This window comes from Gallinula chloropus, assembly GCF_964237585.1.
Source record: "Gallinula chloropus genome assembly, chromosome: 2".
In the NCBI taxonomy this organism is placed as follows: domain Eukaryota; kingdom Metazoa; phylum Chordata; class Aves; order Gruiformes; family Rallidae; genus Gallinula; species Gallinula chloropus.
In genome coordinates, this window is record NC_140086.1 from 108,082,399 (window position 1) to 108,104,151 (window position 21,753).

At 37.9% G+C, this 21,753-nt stretch overlaps 1 protein-coding gene across 1 annotated transcript in view; it reads right to left on the reverse strand.

Annotated features, from left to right (window-relative positions):
• Positions 1 to 21,753, reverse strand: part of SUGCT (succinyl-CoA:glutarate-CoA transferase) — a gene marked incomplete at both ends in the record, with an annotated part of 338,773 nt that overhangs the window by 193,362 nt on the left and 123,658 nt on the right. Inside the window, 3 exons of the mRNA XM_084279851.1 lie at positions 1,001 to 1,103; positions 14,144 to 14,241; positions 19,641 to 19,712. Coding sequence (XP_084135977.1) covers positions 1,001 to 1,103; positions 14,144 to 14,241; positions 19,641 to 19,712 — 273 coding nt within the window. The remainder of the gene's footprint in view (positions 1 to 1,000; positions 1,104 to 14,143; positions 14,242 to 19,640; positions 19,713 to 21,753) is intronic.

Below are 21,753 nucleotides of genomic sequence, written 5' to 3' on the forward strand. Positions count from 1 at the left end.
ATGGCCATTCCACAACATACTACATTGTAACAAGCTATCCCTGAAAAAGCGGACCAAATTTCTTAAAATTAGCAGCATAAAAAACCCAAAGAATATTTTTCCAATGTTGCCCCAAGTACAGCCACGTTAACCACGTTCTGAGTAAAATAAAGACTCTTGCCGTATGTTATTCTAAGCCCAACCTTAATTCTTGTGAGAGTTATGAAGTGAAATATTTGGCCCATTCATACTACACCACTTCAAGAAGAAGTGTATTTAAGGGGGGTAGGGAAAAAAAAAAATCTTTCCTTGAAGCAGCTTAACAAATACTGGTTTTACCACTAAAAGTATAATAAACATATAACACCTTCCCCTACGGTTGTTTTGCCTGTTCTTTCCCAAAGATTACAGTCGTATTCACAATCCTGACCACTTCTTGACAGTAGACAGACACATACAAAGCTGGCTGCTTTCCCTTCCCAATGGTCAGTCACTTTTCTGGTTACTCTCATTATTAAAAATTAAAAGAGATTCATAACACAAAAAATTAGCCACAAAAGACTGTTACACTACTCAAGACAATATGATTTGGTCTGTGTCAGGCCCTTTAACAGTACAGATTCTGGTTACCCATACTCCATACAGAAAATCGGCTACTTGTAGATAGAAAGGTATTTAATGCCTATTTATCTGACAAAATGCAATTAGATCATACATTACAGTTTATTTCCCAATTTTACCAGTCATTTCTGAAACCCAGGCTCCATTCATGATGTGGAATACCTACGGTTTAATGCATTATGGCAAAATCTGTGTCTGCAGGCATACAATTCATTTAACGATCTCTATTTATTTCTTCTTATGCCGTATTTTTGACTTAAACTCAATTGACCATACAACTCTCAAATCCCATTTTAAAGTAGACAAAAAAACCATGTCTGAGTGGCAGGAAAAGTGATCATTACTCAGCATTTGTAAAACATATGTAATAATGTATAGAAAAGACTTGGTGAGAACCAACCTGAGGATCTGAGAATACTTGCTGTATATCATTGATCGGGCCATATGGAATCCCACTACCTTCAAAGAGCTGCAACCATTCGATCGTTGGTTTTTCCAAAAACCTAAGGGCAAATAAGAAGCATGTGGCTTCAACTTGGTGCTTTCAGAGTTCAAAAAATGCATAGCATGTCTCCTCCCTCTCTCACTGCTTCCATACTCTTCCCCACTGATTTCTTCCCAGGCAGTGAATAACATAATGAAAATGTACTACACGTGTTCTTCAGAAGTGCAAAACACAAAGACATAGGGGAAAGAACATAGCTGAAATGACTTCTATTTCTATCTGATCATCTGAAGCAATCCAGCAGTGATGCAAATAAGGATCAACGGGTTTCCTCCAGTCCTTAATTACACTAATGTGTTTCACATTTGTTTTCTTTTATGTACAAATTTAACAACAAAAAGATCGATACAAATGCGGTGAGAGTCTAACATACAACGCTGATCACAAAAAGCTGATGTAAAGCACCACAGAGTCTTTCCTCCGTTACATCCAAAACATATGTCAGGATTAACAGCCACATTTTTTGGTCAGATAACAACATTGATTACATATTTATTTGTTGTATGACTGCATAACCTATCCTACAGATATCCAGCACAGCATATATACACTGACTACACTAGTGAACACTGAGCTCCATAGCCACATACAAAGCACTCAGTTAATTTCTTTCTACACACTCAATTCCATAACTAGCAGTACCACCCTATTTCCCCTGTTTTCACTGATACTTTTCCTTCCCTTGTCTGCCCAGGAGAGTTATATACACAAAGAAGACAAACTCCTGAAGCAAGACCAGTCACGAAGAGATGGTGTTTACTGGAATTCTGGATCAAAGGTGAGCTTATTAAGACATTGTACCTTAAATATCATGAAGGTAAGTAACACAGAGGTTTGTCTACCAGATTATTAGAAGAGAAAGATCAACTTCATGGTATGTTCAACACTGAAATTTGGTGTGATTTAAATGAAATTAATAGAAACCTTGATAAGGGACACTAAATTATTAGTGTTCTGTAGTTCACTAGTTCAGAGTTCCCCAAGCGTCACCTGGAACAACGTCAGTACCATTCAAATTTATTTCTAGCATGTCATTATGCAAAAAACCAAAGCAAACTACAAAAACCCCTGCAAAAAAACCAACCAACCTTCCCCCCCTACACCCTTCTGTGAGAAACTTGGAAGGTAACAGTGACAAAGCCCAAAAGCACAAAAATCCATCTGTCAGTACAAAGTCAAATTTTGTAAATTTTTTATACATACGCCAAGATTGACTGCAAAGTAATTTATTTCAACCTTCAGTCTAAAGAAATAAAACTAGTAAGGGTGACAAGCTATGGTTATATTAAGTATATGGCATCAATATGGATCCAAGCTTCACAATTAACGTCTTTCTCCCTGCGCAGGAATGCCTTCCCCAACCTTTGAGGGAAGAATTCCTGATACACGATGCATTTTGCACTCTAAATAAATAGGAAAATAAGCAAGTTTTGCACAGCTATTCCTCAGAAATAGCTTTACTCCTGCTGAATACATGTGAAGTTTACAAATGCTACTAGTAGAAACTGGAGCAATAAAACAGAAAAATCAGAATATAAAAGATTTTCAAAGTGCAAAATGGACTGTGAAAAGAAAATTCACTTCTAAAGAAAACAGATAAAGGATTATTTCAGTGCTTAATTATACAATTCATTTAATACTACAGTTACTGTATGGTAAAAAAACATAGTCAGCAATAAAGATAATGCCATTCTTGACTACCTCTAAGACCCATCTAATTTAGCACTCTACTGCTGACAATACCTAGAAGTACATTACAGGAAAAGGGTGGGGGGGGGGCGGCATGAAACAGGTAGCGTATCTATTGAGAAGCAGATAACCCTCTGTGGTGGTTCAGCCCCAAGCAGCAGCTGAGCACTATACACTGCTCGCTCACTCCCATAGGAGAAACAGGCAGAGACTCCATAGGTCAGGATAAGGACAGTTTACTGACAAAAATCACCGTGAAAACAGTAATGGCCAGTTACACTCACACCCAGTGCCAACACAGAGTACCTCACTGATCTAACCCAATATCCCAGCCACAGTCAGACTGTCCTGGAGGCAACCAACCCCTGCCTTTTCCCAACCAGCTGCTTTTATAGGGAAGTGACGTCAGCTGGTGTGGAAAACAGCCAGGGCTAACTCAGCTCACCTGTGCTGGCTGACTGGGGAGGTTAACTCTGGCCTGGCCAGAACCAGGACACCTTCCCTCCTCAGTGATCGTAACCATTAGGAAAACATTATTTTAATCTAAAATGTAATTTGTATTTCCCTTCAGTACTCTCTGTCTAGCAACAAGTTTCATAGTCCAAATGTTTTTGTTATTTATAGCTTTCTATTTCTAAGGTTGGGGGGGGGGGGGGGGGTGGGGGAGTCAATCTACTGCACAGTGTAAACACGATTCACACAAAAAAAATGTTTTCCATCAGTTATAGGTGCTATTTACACAAACCTCTGCCAATTATTTGCTAGCAATTCAGCCACTTCACTCCCAAGAAGCTTCCTAATTCATGGCCCACTGAGTCCCTTTTTATAAATTAAAAGCTGTCTTCAACTACTATTCTTTCTAACACGTCAACCTCCACAACTATCTCACTTCTAACAAAAGGCAGCACATCTACAAGAGGACTCTTGGACTCAGCATCACAACCTTGGCGCTGAAGACCATAACTAAGAAATTACTGTAATTCTTTGTATTTGCATCTTCATTCCATTGATCTAACAGCAATAAGCCCTGCTACGTTATGTTCCTTGTATTTCTTTTTAAAAGAGTTTATAAATACTCTCCTAGGTTTAAATCCAAGAGTTCGTTGGGGTTTTTTAAAGGATAGTTTGAAAATTATGTCTTTTTCGCTGGACTGTCAATTATCTATATCTGCATAATCAGTATGCTAATTCCCAATGACATGGCAAATCTGAGTAACTTTCAAGACAGACATTTTTCTTCAACAATATTATTAAGAGTGACTCAATACACAGTGAAATGAGTGCCTGTTTTGCAAAATTTCTATTTGGTGTATGAATTCCTGAAATTTTAACTCCTGCTTAGATTTCTCCCAGCTATGCAAGTCAAAAAAAACCCACAATTTTTGTAGAAAACAAGTGACATTCTGTTTTATAAAACACTTGTTTGAATGGACTTGTTTGTCTTAGTCTTACTTATTAATTTAAATATTAGTGGCTGGACAAAATTTCTAAAACCTTTATACTCTCAAAGATGGAAGATCCCATATTCTATCACCCTTAAAGGAGACAGACAGCATTGTCTCTTGAAATTGAAACTTTTGACCTAAATCTGATGTAGAATAGCTTCCTTTGTTTGTGATAAAAAGAGGCTGTTCAGAGCATATTTTTAAGCAAACTGTTTAAAAACAAAACAGGACATTACGACTGCCAGTAAAGGTCTGTTACTCAGATTTTGAAAGCAACAGCATGAAACTCTTTGGTTCATTCAATTGCATTTTATATATTGGAATATCTTTTGTACAGCATTAAAGGAGAAATATTTTATAAAACTTTAAAACAGTAAAGCATGGGTAAAAAAAGCCCAAATTTCCCTCCATGATGTCAACTTCACAAATCTAGAGTATTTTTTTTCCTATCCTCTCTTTCTCTCTCTATATATAACATTCCCTCCATCTAAATATTATTTTAATAGCACTTCCACAAATAAATACTATAAACTTTCATTATAGCAAAGAACTGACATTTAGGTTACTAAGCATCAATTAGTATCAAGCTCAGCACTCCGAAGTATTAAGCAAAGACCTTCAACAAAATCTGTCAAGAGAAGTAAAATACTTTTTTTTTTTTTTAAATTTTCAGGAGAGAATTTAATCAGTGGTAATTTACAAGGCCTGGTCAATTCTCTTCCCCTTAACACTTGTTTTAAAAGAATCATTTTTTGTGCTTTGATATTGTCTTTTTTAAATATCCTACTTAGGATATAATTTCCTTTTGTTAACTGAATTATTTACCACGTCATCTGCTGTCTTTCAGTGGGGGAAAAAAAAATTATATTCATAAATAAAACCATTGATGGAAACACATACAAGGCTAAATAGTCCATCTTCCAAATTTAAGCTAGTAAAAAACTATCCAAGACTGTACAGCATCTGGACTCTGAAGCATGACAGGTACAAGGGAATCTTTACCTGTGCATGGCCCCTCAATGATACTCCATGTCTGCAAGAGACCTCAACCACGTGATTCATACTACAGCTTCCCATATTTCCAGAATAGTCCCTTTTCACTCTAAAGCACTCCATCTGCTACAGATAGAATCACATAAGCTACTGAAGTTCCAGTATTGAAATGAGGCATCAGATTCTGGAACATTTAACCTGAAAGGTACTTCATGCCTAAACTTTTTACAAGAACAGAAAATGTAGCGTGAGCTGAACTAATTGAAATGTTATATCATTGGAAGAAATACAACTTAATATATTCTTCCTCAATTTGAAAATCTAGCAGGCACCGTTAAATGAAAAATGATAAATCTAAACTATACACTCAGCAAATTAATCAATAAAACATTACAACACAAGAAAGAATATCTAAAAGCCCAAAAATTTAATATCAAATAAAAAGGACTTATGCCGTATTTCTTTAAACAAACCACAAGGGTAGTTTTGCTTCTTAAAAAGAAATACCTAAATTCCCTTCTGCTTTCTAACAAATTCTAATTATAAAAAGGGGGATGGATCATTAATTGGAAAAAAAAGAAAGCAGCTGCTTCACTTGCACAAGTTAGATGAAATGACTGTAATGAGTTATAAACATAATTTCTGTTAAAATGTACTAAGTTCCTCTCCCTGTTAATTATTAGTGAAAACTTTGTTTCTTTTTTAGCAGATATTCTGCCTTTCAATTTCATTCTGCCTTTATTTCATTGAAATAAAGACCTCTAAAGAATGAACAAATCCACTTTGTGTGCATTCTTTGCATATGTCCCATTTTCCATGTTTCCTCGGAAACCTTCAATCATTACTACATCCTTTGTAGAAAGGCATCCATGTTTCTTTAATGGATAAACCCATCCAATTCCACACCAAGTTTAGAACAACTACTGAAGCAAAATACTGCTCTTCTCCATAGGAAGCTTATAGCAATTAATTTAGAAAAGTAATTTGGACAGCTACCAAATGCAGATGGAACAGCAACATCTAGGATTAGTAATAGTTATTTACATGCCATCAATCACAAAAACCTCTGTTCTTTCTAAAGTCAACAATAGCGTTCTTGTGTTTTCAGCACGACTCAAGTTTGCATTATGGTTTTTACATTGGACTGTTCCATCAATAGTCTGTTACTTCTAATTATCTACAGTATTTTCTCCCTTTGCCACTAATCATTTCTTTAAATATAGTTAACTCGGTAACACAGGTTCTTACAGTAGCATCCATGGAAAACATTGCACAAAATAAAAGTAATAGAAAAAAGTTTCTTTGGAAAATCCAAATAATGGATCATTATCCCTTGGTGTACAGTAAATATACAATGAGACTTTTCAAATTAATACCACAGTATTTACTCAATAGTCTGAAAGCATCTCTGTGTTAGTGTCTAATTAGTCTCCTCTTGGTTACTGATTAATCACTCTGCAAACCACAACAGACCCTTGAAATCTCTGGGATCAACATGATCGTACTGACATGTTTTGCTGAGGGATAAGTCAACTACTTTAAAAAATGTCACCTATAGTAGATTTGAAGTGGTAGCTACATAAAGTACAATCCAAATATTTGTACATACCACAAATCCACCTTTACACTTGTTTTAATTTTCTGCATACTTTAAATATTGTTACCAGCTTAATAGAACTACTAATAAAGCTTCATTTATGTGTGCCGAATTTGTGCTAGAGATGAATGGACATTTGTATTCCTTTATGAAGCTTTGCATGCTGTTTTAAACCCATATAGGATTTTTAAAGAATAGCATACCAGAAAAGGTGAAACAACCATATTGTGAAACGCGTTTCCTATTGCTCCTGAGTAGTAAAGTCCAGAACTAGGTCTTTTTGGATTCAGATAATGTACATTCAGTCTACACACATTGGAAATTTATTCCTTTGCCCAAGCAAGCAAAAGGAATCTCAAGTCTATAGTTATGACAAAGAAGTGCAAATTAACTGAAAATCAGCTAGGTAAACACACATCAATATAAGTCTACTGAGGAAAATGGAAAGCTATATTGTTTTAGTTGCCTTTCTTCTTTTAACTTCTCAGGGAGAGTAAAGAACGAACAATGGTGAGGTCAAAAGGCTCATTAAAAAAAAAAAAAAAACAAACAGTGAAAAGATCTCCCTTGATTTCAGCAGCCCTGCAGCTAGTTATATAGGTCATCATCATAAAAAAACCCAAAAACTAAAAAAAAACCCCACACACATCAAGAAGAAAAACAGAAAAAAACCAGACAACAAGTTCCTTTTCAGGAAGGATCTTGAACTTCACACTTATGTATGAAAATGGTTAGAGGTTTACAAAATGGTGAGGAAAAAAACCCCACAGAAAATACACATTAGCTTACCCAGTGGAAAACAATCAGGCTGTTGAGAGATTTTGAATCTCTCTTAGTCACACACATAGAAATCAACATAAAACTAATAGCACTTTAAACCAAAGCATTTTAAGGCAAACTCTGACAGTTTAGTAGCTGATGCCCACACACCTCAACCATCCATGCACTGATGGCGAGGTAGTTGAATGGGAAAAACAAACTTCGTCAGCTGAACCACTTTGAAGTCAATGATCTTTCAAACTTCAGATACCCATCATGCTGATGCATAAACAACCAGCCACTTGTTCCTCTAACAGTGACTTCAGTTTGCAAGGCTCTTAGTTTCAATAAAGAAACACGGGGAGGGGGTGGTGCTGGAGAGAAGGAGATTTACAGAGACTGGGTGTGTCTCCACAAGCGTGAATTTAACAGTGCTCTTCATCGGGCAAATTAAACATTTTACAGCACACTTTTACCTTCAGGTGCCCTCCTCTTCTGTTACCTAGGTGGGAACAATTTAGCAATGATCTCATTAACTGAGGATCAGGTTCCTCTATGCTTCCTTCCTGCTCACTCTTTTTCCCCTCACACTTACCCAGGCAACCTGCAGCTGTGGTGAACAGTCAAGAATAAGGGCTTTAAAATTTAAGTGCTAGGAATAGAAGTTCCACTCTGAATTGCTTCCAGCCTTAGCGCTTCTGATTTTAAGTCTACGATAATGTAGCTATAGCTGCAGAAGCACTAATCAGAATGAATTTATGTGTTCATTACATGAGCTGCTTCACTTTAAAGGCTGATGGCACATCTGCTATTCCCCTTCCTCATACAACCCCACACACTCTCACATTTGCATGCTACTTTCCCAAAGTACCTTGTATTACGCATTTAGCTGCACTGTCTTAAAATGCATCTACATTACTGAGATGCAGGGTAGGATTAATATTCAACTTCTGGAGTAGTCTGAAGAAGGACAAATTAAGTCCCTTTCCCAAAGCAACTTCTTTTAGAACTGGCATCATACCAGCTTTTGCACTGATCCATCTTAAATTACATGTGTGCAGTATATATGTGTGGATTGGCATATGTATGCCTATATACCCTTACATATGTATACATGCACACATACAAAATAACCCACATTGCATCTGGTACTGTTCTGTTCCAGAGGAAGCAAAGGTAAAAGTGGAAGGGAGGGTGGGGGAGAATGGAGTGACAATTAAAAGTTGGTTCTCGTGGATAGATATGCATCTAACTCACAAACCAGAGGTTTCGACTGGAAACATAAAAACCAGAGAGCTCTGTAGTCTGTCACTTCTCACATGAGCTAGGAGTCTCAGGGGCCTCTGTAGTAGCCATTGAACCTGACCTCCACCCAGGTAGGGTCATTTTAAATTTGACTCTTGGCACATACCGAAAAAAGGAAGACATTCATAGGCGATTTGCTTTTGTCAGCGCTCTGCTTCGTTGTCACCTAAATAAAGACAAAGATATAAAATGTACTAACACTTCCTTTTCTGTAAAGCAAACATAGTAGATGTGCAAATGTCAGCAGTGGGAAGAGAAAGAGGGAATAAGATGCTGGGAGGAGCTGTAGGAAGATGATGGGGGCAGGAAAAAAAAAAGACCATAGCAGGAAGAGGTCCACAGATGTGAATGGGGTAACACCTCCAGTAGCAAAACAAGTAGAAAATACCCTGTAGGCCTATATTCTTCTTCCCTGTGAATATCCTACAACCCAGTGATCCTTGCAGCATTTTACTAATTTCCCCATAGATGGAACTGAAAAACATTTCCCCTCTCAAGATGTCTGGGACTGCTTTCTGTAATTCCTTCCTCTCACCCAAATGTGAGAGTTGGATCACAGAAGCTGTGTACCACTCAAGAGCAGTCTACCTTCAATCCCTTTTACTGAGACTTGACAGTCTCTGTGGATATGTGAATTCATCCTTGCTCTACCCACTCTCCCCCTGTAGCATAGAGAGTACTCCACAGTGGAAGTTGAGATGTTCTAAGAACACAGAAAGCTGGGTTAAAGAGCTAAGGACAGATGTGCTTCATTTCTGTCAAGGAAGAGAGAGGATGAGAAGATTCTTTCTGAAATGAATGGGGCAATTCACACCTCTCAGAGCAGTTGTTTCAATCTACATTTATGTCTCAAGCCATATTCATCTCCACCTTGTATTCTCTCTCAGCTTGGACAGTGATGAATAGGTCATTTCACAACTTTCTGAAAAGTCTTCTATTTAAAGGTCAATTTCTTCTAAGTGCTATATAATCCCCATGCTTATCTAACTGCCTTGAAATTTGGCACGGTCACTGCAGGTGGTAAGTAGAATTATTGATCTAAATTAGAGGTCATGTGAGACAAGAATTCCCAAGATGAAGGCTTTTTTTAAAAAAATATCAGCTTTCCTTACAATTGTCCAGTTGTACCAATGTTTCCTTTGTGTGCACTTCTAGAATAAAACTCTAGCCAGAGTCCCAATCACTTTATATTTACCTTAGCAAATGAGAGGCATCAACTGGTATTCAGGGGTCAGATATTTTTTTTACTTTTCAGCTCCACACATGCAGCGAATTAAGTGCTCAAGACTTCAGGGAGTTCCTGAAACTTTGAGTACATCTCTTCCTATTCCTAAATAAAACCTGGGAAGCCATTTTCCTTTGGAGGAGGAAGAAGCTAAGAATTCTTCCTACACTTACTAAGTGCCCAGGAGTTAGACATGAATTGCACTTAGATCATTTTGAAAATGAAGAAAAATAGGAAAAGATAAGCCATACCTCTGGAAATAGTTTAATAGAGACAGGAGGAAGGGGACAGGTTTGATAGGTCAACAGAAGCTTACTCTAGGCTCCAGTATGACCTCAGCTCAGTAAGACTATAAAAGCATCAACAGCTTGGAAAAAAATGTGCATACATGTACTGTACAACAGCAGTGATATATGCAGGCAAATGCAAAGTAACCAAGTATCTGACATACAAATGGTGTTTAAAATACCAATGATGTAGTGGAACAGAAAGGACATCTAAACTGAGAATGGCAGCAAAAGAGGTTGGGGGCAAAGGGAAGGAAACACAGCTATATGTTTCCTGTCATGTACTCCCAGTTGCTGTAATTGCTGTTGAGATGCTGAGACAAACTGTACCCGTGAATCTTTTCACTGGCTTTACCAGCAGCAGCACTCTGAATGGATTCTACCACAGAATCCTAAGTCCCATTCATGTTTCCAAGCATGAACTAAATAGAAGGATCATTTAGGAATCATCAGATTCTTATATATATAGATGCAATGTTTTTACCTGCTTTTTACTGCTCAGCCTGGCACCCCAAACAAATTTGCTGACTTTTTCCATTGCAACATCACTGGAAAAAAGCTGCTTTGCATCAAGTTATATGTAACCTATCTGGCACAGCATCAGAATGAGACATGGATTAATGGCCTGATTAAATCCTTAAAGGACTTTCATGTTCCTTTTTGTCTTCCACCATACAAAGGAGGGGTTCATCTCAACAGAAGTGGTTGTAATATCATAGAATCACAAAATGGTTTGAGTTGGAAGCGGCCTTAGAGACCATCTATTTCCAAGCCCCTGCCATGGGCAGGGATAACCTCCACAGGGTTGCTCAAAGCCCCATTCAACCTGGCCTTGAACACTGCAAGGGAGGGGGCATCCACAGTTTCTCTGGGCAACCTGTTATACCCCCACAGTGAAGAATTTCTGCCTAATATCTAATCTAAATATACTCTCTTTTCGTTTAAACCCATTACCCCTTGTCCTATCACTACACTCCCCGATAAACAGTGCCTCTCCAGCTTTTTTGTAGGTTCCCCCTCAGGTAGTGGAAGGCTATAAAAAGGTCTCCCTGGAACCTTCCCTTTTCAACAACGAACAAGGCAAACTCTCAGCCTTTCTTCATAGGAGAGGTGTTCCAGCTCTCTGATCATCTTTGTGGCCAACCTCCAGACTTGCTCCAACAGTCCATGTCTTTCTTTTATTAGTGACCCCAGAACTGGATGCAGTACTCCATGTGGGGTCTCACCAGAGGAGCAGAATCCCCTCCCTCAACCTGCTGGTCATACTGGTTTTGATGCAGCCCAGGATACAGTTGGCTTTCTGGGCTGCAAGCACCCATTGCCAGCTCATGTTGAGCTTTACATCAATCAACACTCCCAAGTCCTTCTCCCGAGGGCTGCTCTCAATCCATTCTCTGACCAGTCTGGAGTTGTGCTTGGGATTGTGCCAACCCATGTGCAGGACCTTGCACTTGGCCTTGATGAACTTTGTAGTGGAACCCATGTCAAGAAAATCACAACTGTTCCAAGCTTCTCCAACTCATGGCTCGATAAATTGCTTATAAGGTGGATAGCAGTGTACATCTAGTGAATAAATGGGAGGGTCTGCAGGTGTTTCTTTCCAGCTAAGGAACCTAAGGTTTACATTTTCCATGTGCTGGAAGCTGCAATACTATCAAGCAATCAGCAAGTTAATGAAGATATTTTTTCAGTGAAAACCTGCCATTATTATTTTGTCATTTCCCTTAATGTCTCAAGGGCCAACATTTTTCAGCACTGAGAAATTATTCTTTTAATCCTCTAAGTAACTTCAAAAAAGAACCACATACAATTTTACAAATAACTGTACAATGGTGAATAAAAGCAAAGTTACCATGGAATGTGCATGGAAATATATTCAACCTCCGTTAGAATGCCAAAGGTGTTCCTTACAGTCAGTGTTTTAAAACTGAATGCCTGATGAATCCACAATAATATGACATTAGAGGATACTACTAAAACCTTCTACTCCAAAAGTGTGTATGCAGTCACATACTTGCATATAAATTACACAGAAATTCAGCCTAAATGATGCTAATAAAACAGAACATAAACTGTGACAAAAAAAAAGTCATAAAGCAGTAATTGAAACAGCCATGAGGTACAGATATAAACCAAAATTTGAATTCTGGCAATTCATTCAAAGAACAATTGTTCCTTAAACTTTATCTTCTTATTCAGATACTGCTCATAAACAAACTCAGCATTCAAAATTAACTTTAAGCAACAAGCTATTAAGTAACTGATCCATGGATGGTAAAACAGGACTCTCATAAGGTACCAGAGTACATCAGATAAATGCTATATTAAATGAAATAAACTCCAAGTAGTAAGTCAACATGAATCACCTTTGAAACTAAGATTAAGTGCCAAGAATGTAAGAGTTCAAAAATAGGTAAAAAGATAACTATTCCCTTTCAAGGACTTAAAGCTTATAAGAATGGGTTCATCCGTGCTATCACAATACATTTGTAATAGAAACGCAAGTAAAAGACGCGTTCCAAAAGTTCTTCATGAACAGTTGTACCCTAATTACTTGAAAATGCAAAGTCAGCTGGTACTTCAGTATTTCATCAGGGGCAGGACACCTGAAAGTGGACTGGTACAGCAGATAGAAAAGTGCAAGTGCAACAGGAAGAAGCGAAATCACTCTACAGTCTTTAATGCAAAGCAACTCTGACACTCAATATACAAAAAATGTGCAGGGTGGAGAGGTGGTGGAAAGCTGTGCTACTGAAAGTCTTCTCAGACGGAATGAAAAGAGGAGACATCTGACTCGCAGCTCCTAAATAAATAAGAAATTGCCTGAATGATAACTGTTACACATTTGTTGACGAAGACTCGCACAGACCAAGTGTCAAAACAGTAGCAAGACTTTTCCTGAATCACTGACAAAAGTAGATATACTGTTACTTCTGCTCATCCTTGGAAGTACAAAGTGTTGCTGAAACCACCTTTGGGAAGCTTTATGCAGATTAGGTTTTTTTCTTAGGCTATATACATCGATCATCCTCTCCATTATACAGAAGAGCACTCCACAGAAATAAGACTTTCTCAAACAGAAAGAGGAAGGTAACTAAGCTACCTTAATCTATCAAATAAACAGTTCCTGAGCTGCCTCTTAAATAATTTTTAATTAAAGTATTTAATAGGATCACTCCCATTCAGAATACTAAGTACAAATCCTTTTGATTTCAAAAGGATTGACCCAGGGAGAATCTGCAGCACAGAGTACGACTATCCAGAACCAGCAGAGAGGGAGTAGCATCAAGTGGAACACCCTTAGATACAGTGACTCTCAGTGAAAACTTTAAAATCCCAGCCACAACAAAAGGAAATGATGCTCCAAGCATTTTATATCCAGGATATAAAAATTCTGGATGAATAAATATATCCATTATATATTTATTCATCCAGAAAAGCAGAAAGTACTCCTTGTTTCACTACAATTCAAGTTAATGCTTAAAAGTAAGTTAAAATGGATTCTGAAAACTTCAACTGTGGTCTGGCTTTTCGTTAGTCCACACTATAGTCTGTGTGCAAAATGCTGTATTTTTAACATCAGTAAGTGTTCTCAATAATTTTTAGGAAAAATAAAATATCTCAAAAGAGTAAAGTAAAATTTTCTTCTCATGGTGAGAGATTCTTATCAGAGATTCTTATCCGTGACTATTTGCGTTAACAGGTTACATGTAATTTCTTCCCTTTTAATTAACTTACCGGGTTGACAATATGTCAATGAGTTCTCTTCTGTTTTGGACTCTGAGTGCATTAGTTTTGTATCTGGAATCCTTACTAACTTCAGGCAAATTCAGGATCTATGTAAAAATAAAGGTAAGTAAGAAATGTGCTTGGCAGGATACGTCTATAGAGCTAATGAAATTCATTACTGATTTAAGACAGGTTTCAAAAAATCCCCACTTCTTAATAATTTTTTAATACAAATTAGGAAATTAAAAAAAGATAATGCCTCCTGGTTAACATTACATATCAAGAACAGGAAAAAGACAGAATTTAAACTGAAGATCCAAATCTTAGTTAATAGCTTTCACCACAGGAGAAATTCTTGTAGTAGAACACTAAAAAGTTGGTAACTTACTACCATGAGGTTGGAAAAATCTTTGGGATTACCCTGCACTACGTTGTATGTCATGGAATAAGAAATATGACTGTAGTTCATGTGCTACACTGAGAAAAGCTATGTCTAAGAATATTTCTTTCCACTTCAGTAATTTCTGTCAAAAAGAAAAAAAAAGAAAAAAGAAAAAAAGAAAAAAGAAAGAAGAAAGAAGTGTTTTTCTATTGAAATGTCATGGGTTTTCTTTATGATTTCTTCTATAAGAATTAATAAATAAGAGTGCTGGTACAACCTCCAAGAAAAGAGACATGTATCTTCTTTATGTAACTCCCATCTGGAATATTAGAAATTTAACAATCATGCAAAGACAATGTGAATTTTACTGTAAAGGGAATTAAATGAGTAGAGGCATTTATGAGACAGAGGAGCTGTGTGGACAATCAATAGTTGCTATATAACTTAAGTATTCATGCCACAGTGTATTACTATAGAACACAATACATCAATCATGGCATTGGGTGCAACAAGCATTGGCTGCATGAAGCACGGCATTGCCAGCCGGTCCAGGGAGGTGATTGTCCTGCTCTACACTGTGCTGGTGTGGCTTCACCTCGAGTACTGTGTGTGGTTTTGGGTGCCACAGTACAAGAAGGACACAAAGCTATTGGAGAGTGTCCAGAGGAGGGCAACAAGGATGGTGAAGGGTCTGGAGGGAAAGTCTTATGAGGAGAGACTGAAGTCCCATGATTTGTTCAGCCTGAAGAGGAGGCTGAACGGAGACCTCATCACAGTCTATGGCTTCCCTGATGAGAGGAGTGAAGGCACAGGCACCGATCTCTTTGGTGACCAGTGACAGTATGAAGCTGCAACAGGGTAGGTTAAGGTTGGATATTAGGAAGAGGTTCTTTACTGAGAGGGTGGGTGGGCACTTCCCCAGGGAAGTGGTCCTAGCACTGAGCTTGTCTGAGTTGAAGAAGCATCTGAACGATGTACTCAGTGACATGCTCTGACTTGGCTGGCCCTGTGTGGAACCAGGAGTTGGACTCGATGATCCTTATGAGTCCCTTCCAACTCAGGGTATTTGATGATTCTATGATTCTGTAAGTAAACAGAATGGGTTTCGCTTTCCAAATGTAATTAAAAAAATCCCAAAATCATCCCTTATAGAGGAAGGCAGAATAGAAGATTACGAAGACATAGACTGTCACACATTCTTCCTGTACTTTTACTAACACATGCAAGACCAATTTTGCTTATAATCATTCTAAACATACTACCTTTTGTTACAGGGTCATTTCAAAGAAGGCTTACAAAAAAGACCAAACAACCCATTCGTGGCTCAAAGCTGAAGCCCCTATAGCCCATCATCCTATCTCTGCCTGTGGCTGATGATGCTTAGGAAAAGCTTAAGAACAGGGCCGGTACATATATCATACTTCCTTAATATTAATCCAAACTACAGCCATCTTTAGATTAGGGCATTTCTGAGCTGGAGCTGCTTGCTATGTATTTAGCCATCCTCTATGGATTTTTGTTTTATTAAGATGCTCAGTCACTCCTTGAAGACATACGCGTTATGTACAACCACATAGAAGTGACATGTGCGTTGGTGTCAATCTCTCTGATGTTTGCCTCAAACCTAAAAGTCTACTAATTCCTCTGGTCCAGACCAAGGCCACTAACATTTATTGACTCCTCACTTTGCTGGAGTGAATAAGGATAGGGCTTCCCTTCCAGGTGAATAGCTGTTGATGACATAAAAACATCAGCAAAGAAAGTATTCTTTCAACAGATACTTAGAGAAATTTAAAACAGATAGTCACCTCTGACATAGTTGTCACCCAGAGTGACAAAAATAAGTATGCAAAGTATCAGTAAATTACCTTACCGCAATGATTGCATTACATAACTTTTTAGCAGATTTTTATCTGCAAGGTAACATAAAATATCAATCTAGCATCTTCCATCAACACTTCACAGGATATTTTATTTTCCTTCTATGTTTATGCCATCCATTTTATGAAAATCAGGACATATCATAATCTTGCTTTCAAAAATGTTCTTCTTTTACTGTATAAAACTTGCACACTGGTTCCCCCTTAAAATTATGTCCTCTTTTTAATGATGCTATTTTGGAGTTATAAGTCATTGCTTCAGAGAAAAAAAAATCGTGCAAGGCTGTTCAAAGTAAATGATAGTGAATACTTATGTATGAGTTTAAAACTCCACAAAAATTAATCAGAAAACTATGGTTACATTTGATGAGTTGTACGAAAAGGGATCATATGGAGTTGCTCACTCTACTGTTTTAATTAACGTTACTGACTACAGCTTCAACTTAATGTCCATCTGTTGTAAAGCTGCATGTCTATATATGTTCTCAATTTTTTTGTGACTAACAAAAGCACATTTGAGAAGTTATTCATTAATGTGCCATTCATCTTTCTGCATCACACTGCCAATGTTGTTTCCTTTATTTCACTGCGATCACTTGAAATGAAAGTGCTTTTCTCCATTTCTAGGCTTCCTTCAAGATCTAAGATGCACATTCAGAGTTCACGCTCTCTGCATTTTGTTACCCAGCACTGGCAAACCTGTTTGTACTATCCTTTGCTGCACATAACAGATCAGTCTTCCAAAGGCTTAGTATTCCTGCTTAGACTGAAGCAGCACACATCAGGATGTGCTTTTGTAACACTTGACCACTACCAAATGCACTTCAGCCAGCAGTGTTATAAAGTTTTTCTGCAATTATCCATAGTCCACAAACAAGCTACAGTTAGTTGTCACTGATTTTGAAAACATCACAGTGAATTATTCCAGTTTTTTTTCTTTCTGCTTGCCTGAAAAGATACGGTTGAAGCAGAATGTTTGCAATTGTTTACAGCTTGAGCCAGCTGTTACATCTCTAGAGTGTGTGTCTTCAGGGCAACCGCTTCCACACCGCCAGTATTTTTAGCACTAGTTCATCTCAGAAAGGTTCTCTAATAGCAATTCCAATGTTTGAATTAGTGGTCTCTGTATTTATTAAAGGTTCACTAGGGTGTTTCAGGCCTTCCTGTAATAAAGTCCCCTTCCTTTATTGGCTCTCCTACTTCATGGTGGTTTAAGTTCCAAATCACCTTCAACTTTGCACAGAGCATACCTCTGACAGCTTTCACCAGCATTCCACTGACTTCCACATCACTCCATTTCTGGGAAATTTAACAGCCTAAATCCATACCTACAGTAACTCCACAAGGGTAAAAAGACTGTTCTTTTTAAAACCAAATATGAAAGCTGGTTTATAGAAAAATCTAACCATTACCCAAAACTTTATTTATTCTTTTGTTTGGTTGTTTTAATCCCTTTGAAATGTGAGCAATGATCGTTTTCTCATGCGCTATACTTCCTACTTTTATTTATAACATAAAACAGTAAGCATGCATACTAGGGCCAATATTCATCTCAATGTTAGTCCTACGGATTCTGAGGTAACACATACTGTAGAAACGTTGCCTCATCTCCTGGGGTACCATTCATTCCTTACTGATTACAGATGGAGTATGTAGCAACAAGCCACACAGTGTCTCAGCTGCACCCTAAAGCATTTGAATGCAGGGTGTCTCAATTTGAATGCAGGGTGTGTCAATTTTTAGTGCTTTCTAGTTCACACCATGGTGTCAGGACCTACTGCGTGAGACCTTTAGCTCTGCCTTACCCAAGCACGGTAGGAAGACTAGAATTTGGTATGTAATTCTTCAGGTGATAAAAGCACCAAGAAGACATTCACAGCTACATCATATGACTTTCTGCAAAGATCTCCTTTTTATGTGACAATGAGTCTTGGATAAAACTGAGTTGTGGCAGGTAGACATTTCTTCAGGTATTAGTCTTCATTCATGTAAAGACATACTATCATGGTTGGACACCTGTACAAAGAAAACCCACTGAAAAAACTTCGAAGAGGTTAACTTGCTACCTATTAAGAGGGCCAATTCAAGCAAATGAAACCAGACCCCTCCAGACTGCAAGGTGGGGATATATAGCCAAAAATGCATTAAGAGAGAAATACAACTGTACTGTCTTCTTACTACATATTCCAGTTATTAGTTGCGAATATCTGTGGAAAAGTGAAACGTCTGACATGAACAAATGGAGGAAAATAATGCTCAATTTCCTGTGGCTGCCAGCTCACTTAGAGTGTGATTAATTTAGGCTAAATATCCGAGTTCCCAGAGAAAACCCATAATGGCAGGAAAGAGGTAGAACTCTCATTTTAAAGAGTGCTATCTAACGCTATATGCAAACTTCTCTTGTCCCAGCTTACGTGTTCCTGGGGTCTTTTGTTTGGACTGTTGCTACACTTTATTGAAAAACAATTGTTTCCCTGCAACCTCGGCTTCTCTTTTAACATGCATTTACTGTCTGCTGAAAAGGAATTCCAGGTATTAAAAAAAGCAGGAAAGGAGTATGTGAAAAAATCCAAAAATATTTTACAACTTCCCAAGCTACCCTCTGTGAAAACATGATTGCCAGAGTCATGCTCCTTCAGCTCAAAATAATTAAGATACCAGATTTTGAACGCAGCTGTCCGGTTTGAAGATTTGTTCTTTGACATCATATCACCAAACCACTACAAAGTCTGCCCACAGTGCTGCAATGTTTCATTTCTAAGACGTCCACAAGCTTCTCTGTGAGCACAGGCCAGCATACACTAGTGACCGAAAGGACAATGCTACAGGTTAAAGTGGTACAAGAACCACACATCCCCTAGCTTTGCTTTGCTAATAGCTGTGCCTACCATGTATTTAACAGGGAAATGGTGACATGTTTATTCCTGGAAAAGGCAACAGTGACATCTGCCATTCCAGAACTGGAAGGTTGTTGGCGTATTCATTTTTTTTTTCTTAACTAACAGCACAGAGTACAAAAGGGGTTCAGCACCCACAAGTTCGGGAATGGGGGTGTTCTGAATACAGAAGCAAAGCACAGAACCTGTATCAGACCTCTAAACCAACAGGCAGCACCCCAGGGTTAGAATTTATACTCGCTACTTGCTTTGACCCAAAAAGGAATTAAGAAGCAGTCAGTAATAATTTTCCTAGCCAGAATGGGAACTATTACACATTTCTGAACTGTCACCAAGCACACAATTACCTTGCACACAGTGACAAACTGCTGATCATTTCCAGCTCCCACCACAATGTAGCCATCCTTGGTCTTAAAAGCCTGGAAGAAGAAAGATAGGTGATAAGCTATAACCAAACTATAAAATATTAGCACATCTTTTGAGTGAAAAAAAAATTTAAATACTGTTTAAACCTTGTTCTTAAACATTTCCATTCAGATACAATCTCAGTGGTTCAAAGTCATCCACAAAAATGGATGCAGACTTTTTGATTTTTCTAGAGTTGAGAAGTTATCTTGGTTAATAGCTGTTTGCCAAAAATATGTCTTGAGGCATCCTAAAACTTTGCAAATGTGTCCCACACTCACAGGGACTGAGAAGGATTTACCAGGATAACACTTACTTGCCAGGAGTTATTTATTCAGCTTCACTCTTAGCCTGATGGAAAGCAGACAGCTGCACTGAGGTGTCATAGACCCTGACCAAATACGCAAAACAAAATTTAATTGCCAAATAACAATGACAAGTTAGGGACTCTCATGGGGAATGAAATGGATTGGCTGCACCCTTTCCAGCTCTTCAGCTGGAGATTAGCTATCTCCTTGGTGAGCAGTCTCAAGACTGAGCTCTTGGAGAAAATGGAACTTCTTTTCCAGCTTTGAGTCTTTTATTTTTCTCTTTTGATTTCATTACAGTGGCCTTACTGGCACATTTCACGGTGAACAGAAAATTTAACTGCTTTCAGTTCAGGCTAAATCATCTCCACTTAGATTTTCACTGGAATAAAAGCAAATTTGTAATTGACATCATCCTCAATTTTAACCATTGTATCAGAGCATCTTCTGAAATTGCATAATGCAAACAAAGTCCCCTTTTATCCACACCTCTTAATTACACAACAGTGTGTATCCAGAGTTTCAGTCCTACATGTTACAACTACATTATTCAGAAGCATCTGGGGGAAATTCTTTCAATATTAATTTGACTTGAGTGCAAGAGGCCAGTGCAGGCTGGTGCACCAACTTTGACAAGGCCTTGAGATACTTCTTGCAGAAAGCAAAACTCACCTTCTGTTCTCAGAAATCAAATTTTTTAATGAGCTATCATGTCTTGATCTAAAGGGGTGAATTCTTACAGGAAAGTATGGTAAAATAACAAAAATATAAGCCCTGGTATGGACACAGTTTAATAATAATAGCAAAAAATGATTATTCTTTATAAACAGAAATATGCTGTTCCAACTTGCAGTCTTTCACGATGACACAACTACATACACACTAGGACTTGTTCACCATCTGGTATAATCAAAGCTTTAATATCATATACAGACAATTATGTCTAGTGAAATGCAAGGAATTGTACATTCCAGTTAGGATATACCACTTGTTTGTTCTCTACTGTTTCACCTACTGGTAAACAGCATTGGTCAGTGATAAACTTCAGCAATTTATTTTTCACGTGTTTAATTAAACTCTTCAGTCTAAGTTTCTTAGCTAACAAAGATGAAATTCAGCAAACATTTAGTCCCATCCATGCAACGAAGTCCCACTGTCTTGGCCCCAGTGCAGTAAAAGTCAGGAAGCATGCATAATGTAAAGGTACTCCATACTCACGCTGAGGAAAGCAATGAACACAGAAAAAAATGTGGGGAAGAACAAAGAAAAGAAAGTTGTATATGAATGCATAGACATTTTTTAGGTAAATCTGTTCATGCAAATTTCTGTCTAAAACAATCATGACAGAGCCCCGTCTAGGAATATATAAGACACTCTCCCCCAAAAAAACAGCTTTTAGTAGCAATAGTGATGAACTCAAACTGTCAGTACAAACCTACTATATTTAGTTACAGGCAAGATCTGTTTTCTGAAGACCCTGCCCATATCCTGACCTGTCTCTGCTGATGCTCTGAATTCTAAAACCAGCCACACACATTTTGCACCAATTATGGGCTAAATGCTACACGTATCTGTGTGCATGTTGAACACAATATAGTTTTTATTGGTGCGACCACCTACTAGTTCAGTAAACACAAATTAGAAATCCTTTTACACATTCTTTTAAACTTCTAGTCTGGATGCCAGCTAAAGATTCCAAAGCCTATAATATATGTCATACAGACAGATGCCTTTCCTCTACCCTCCA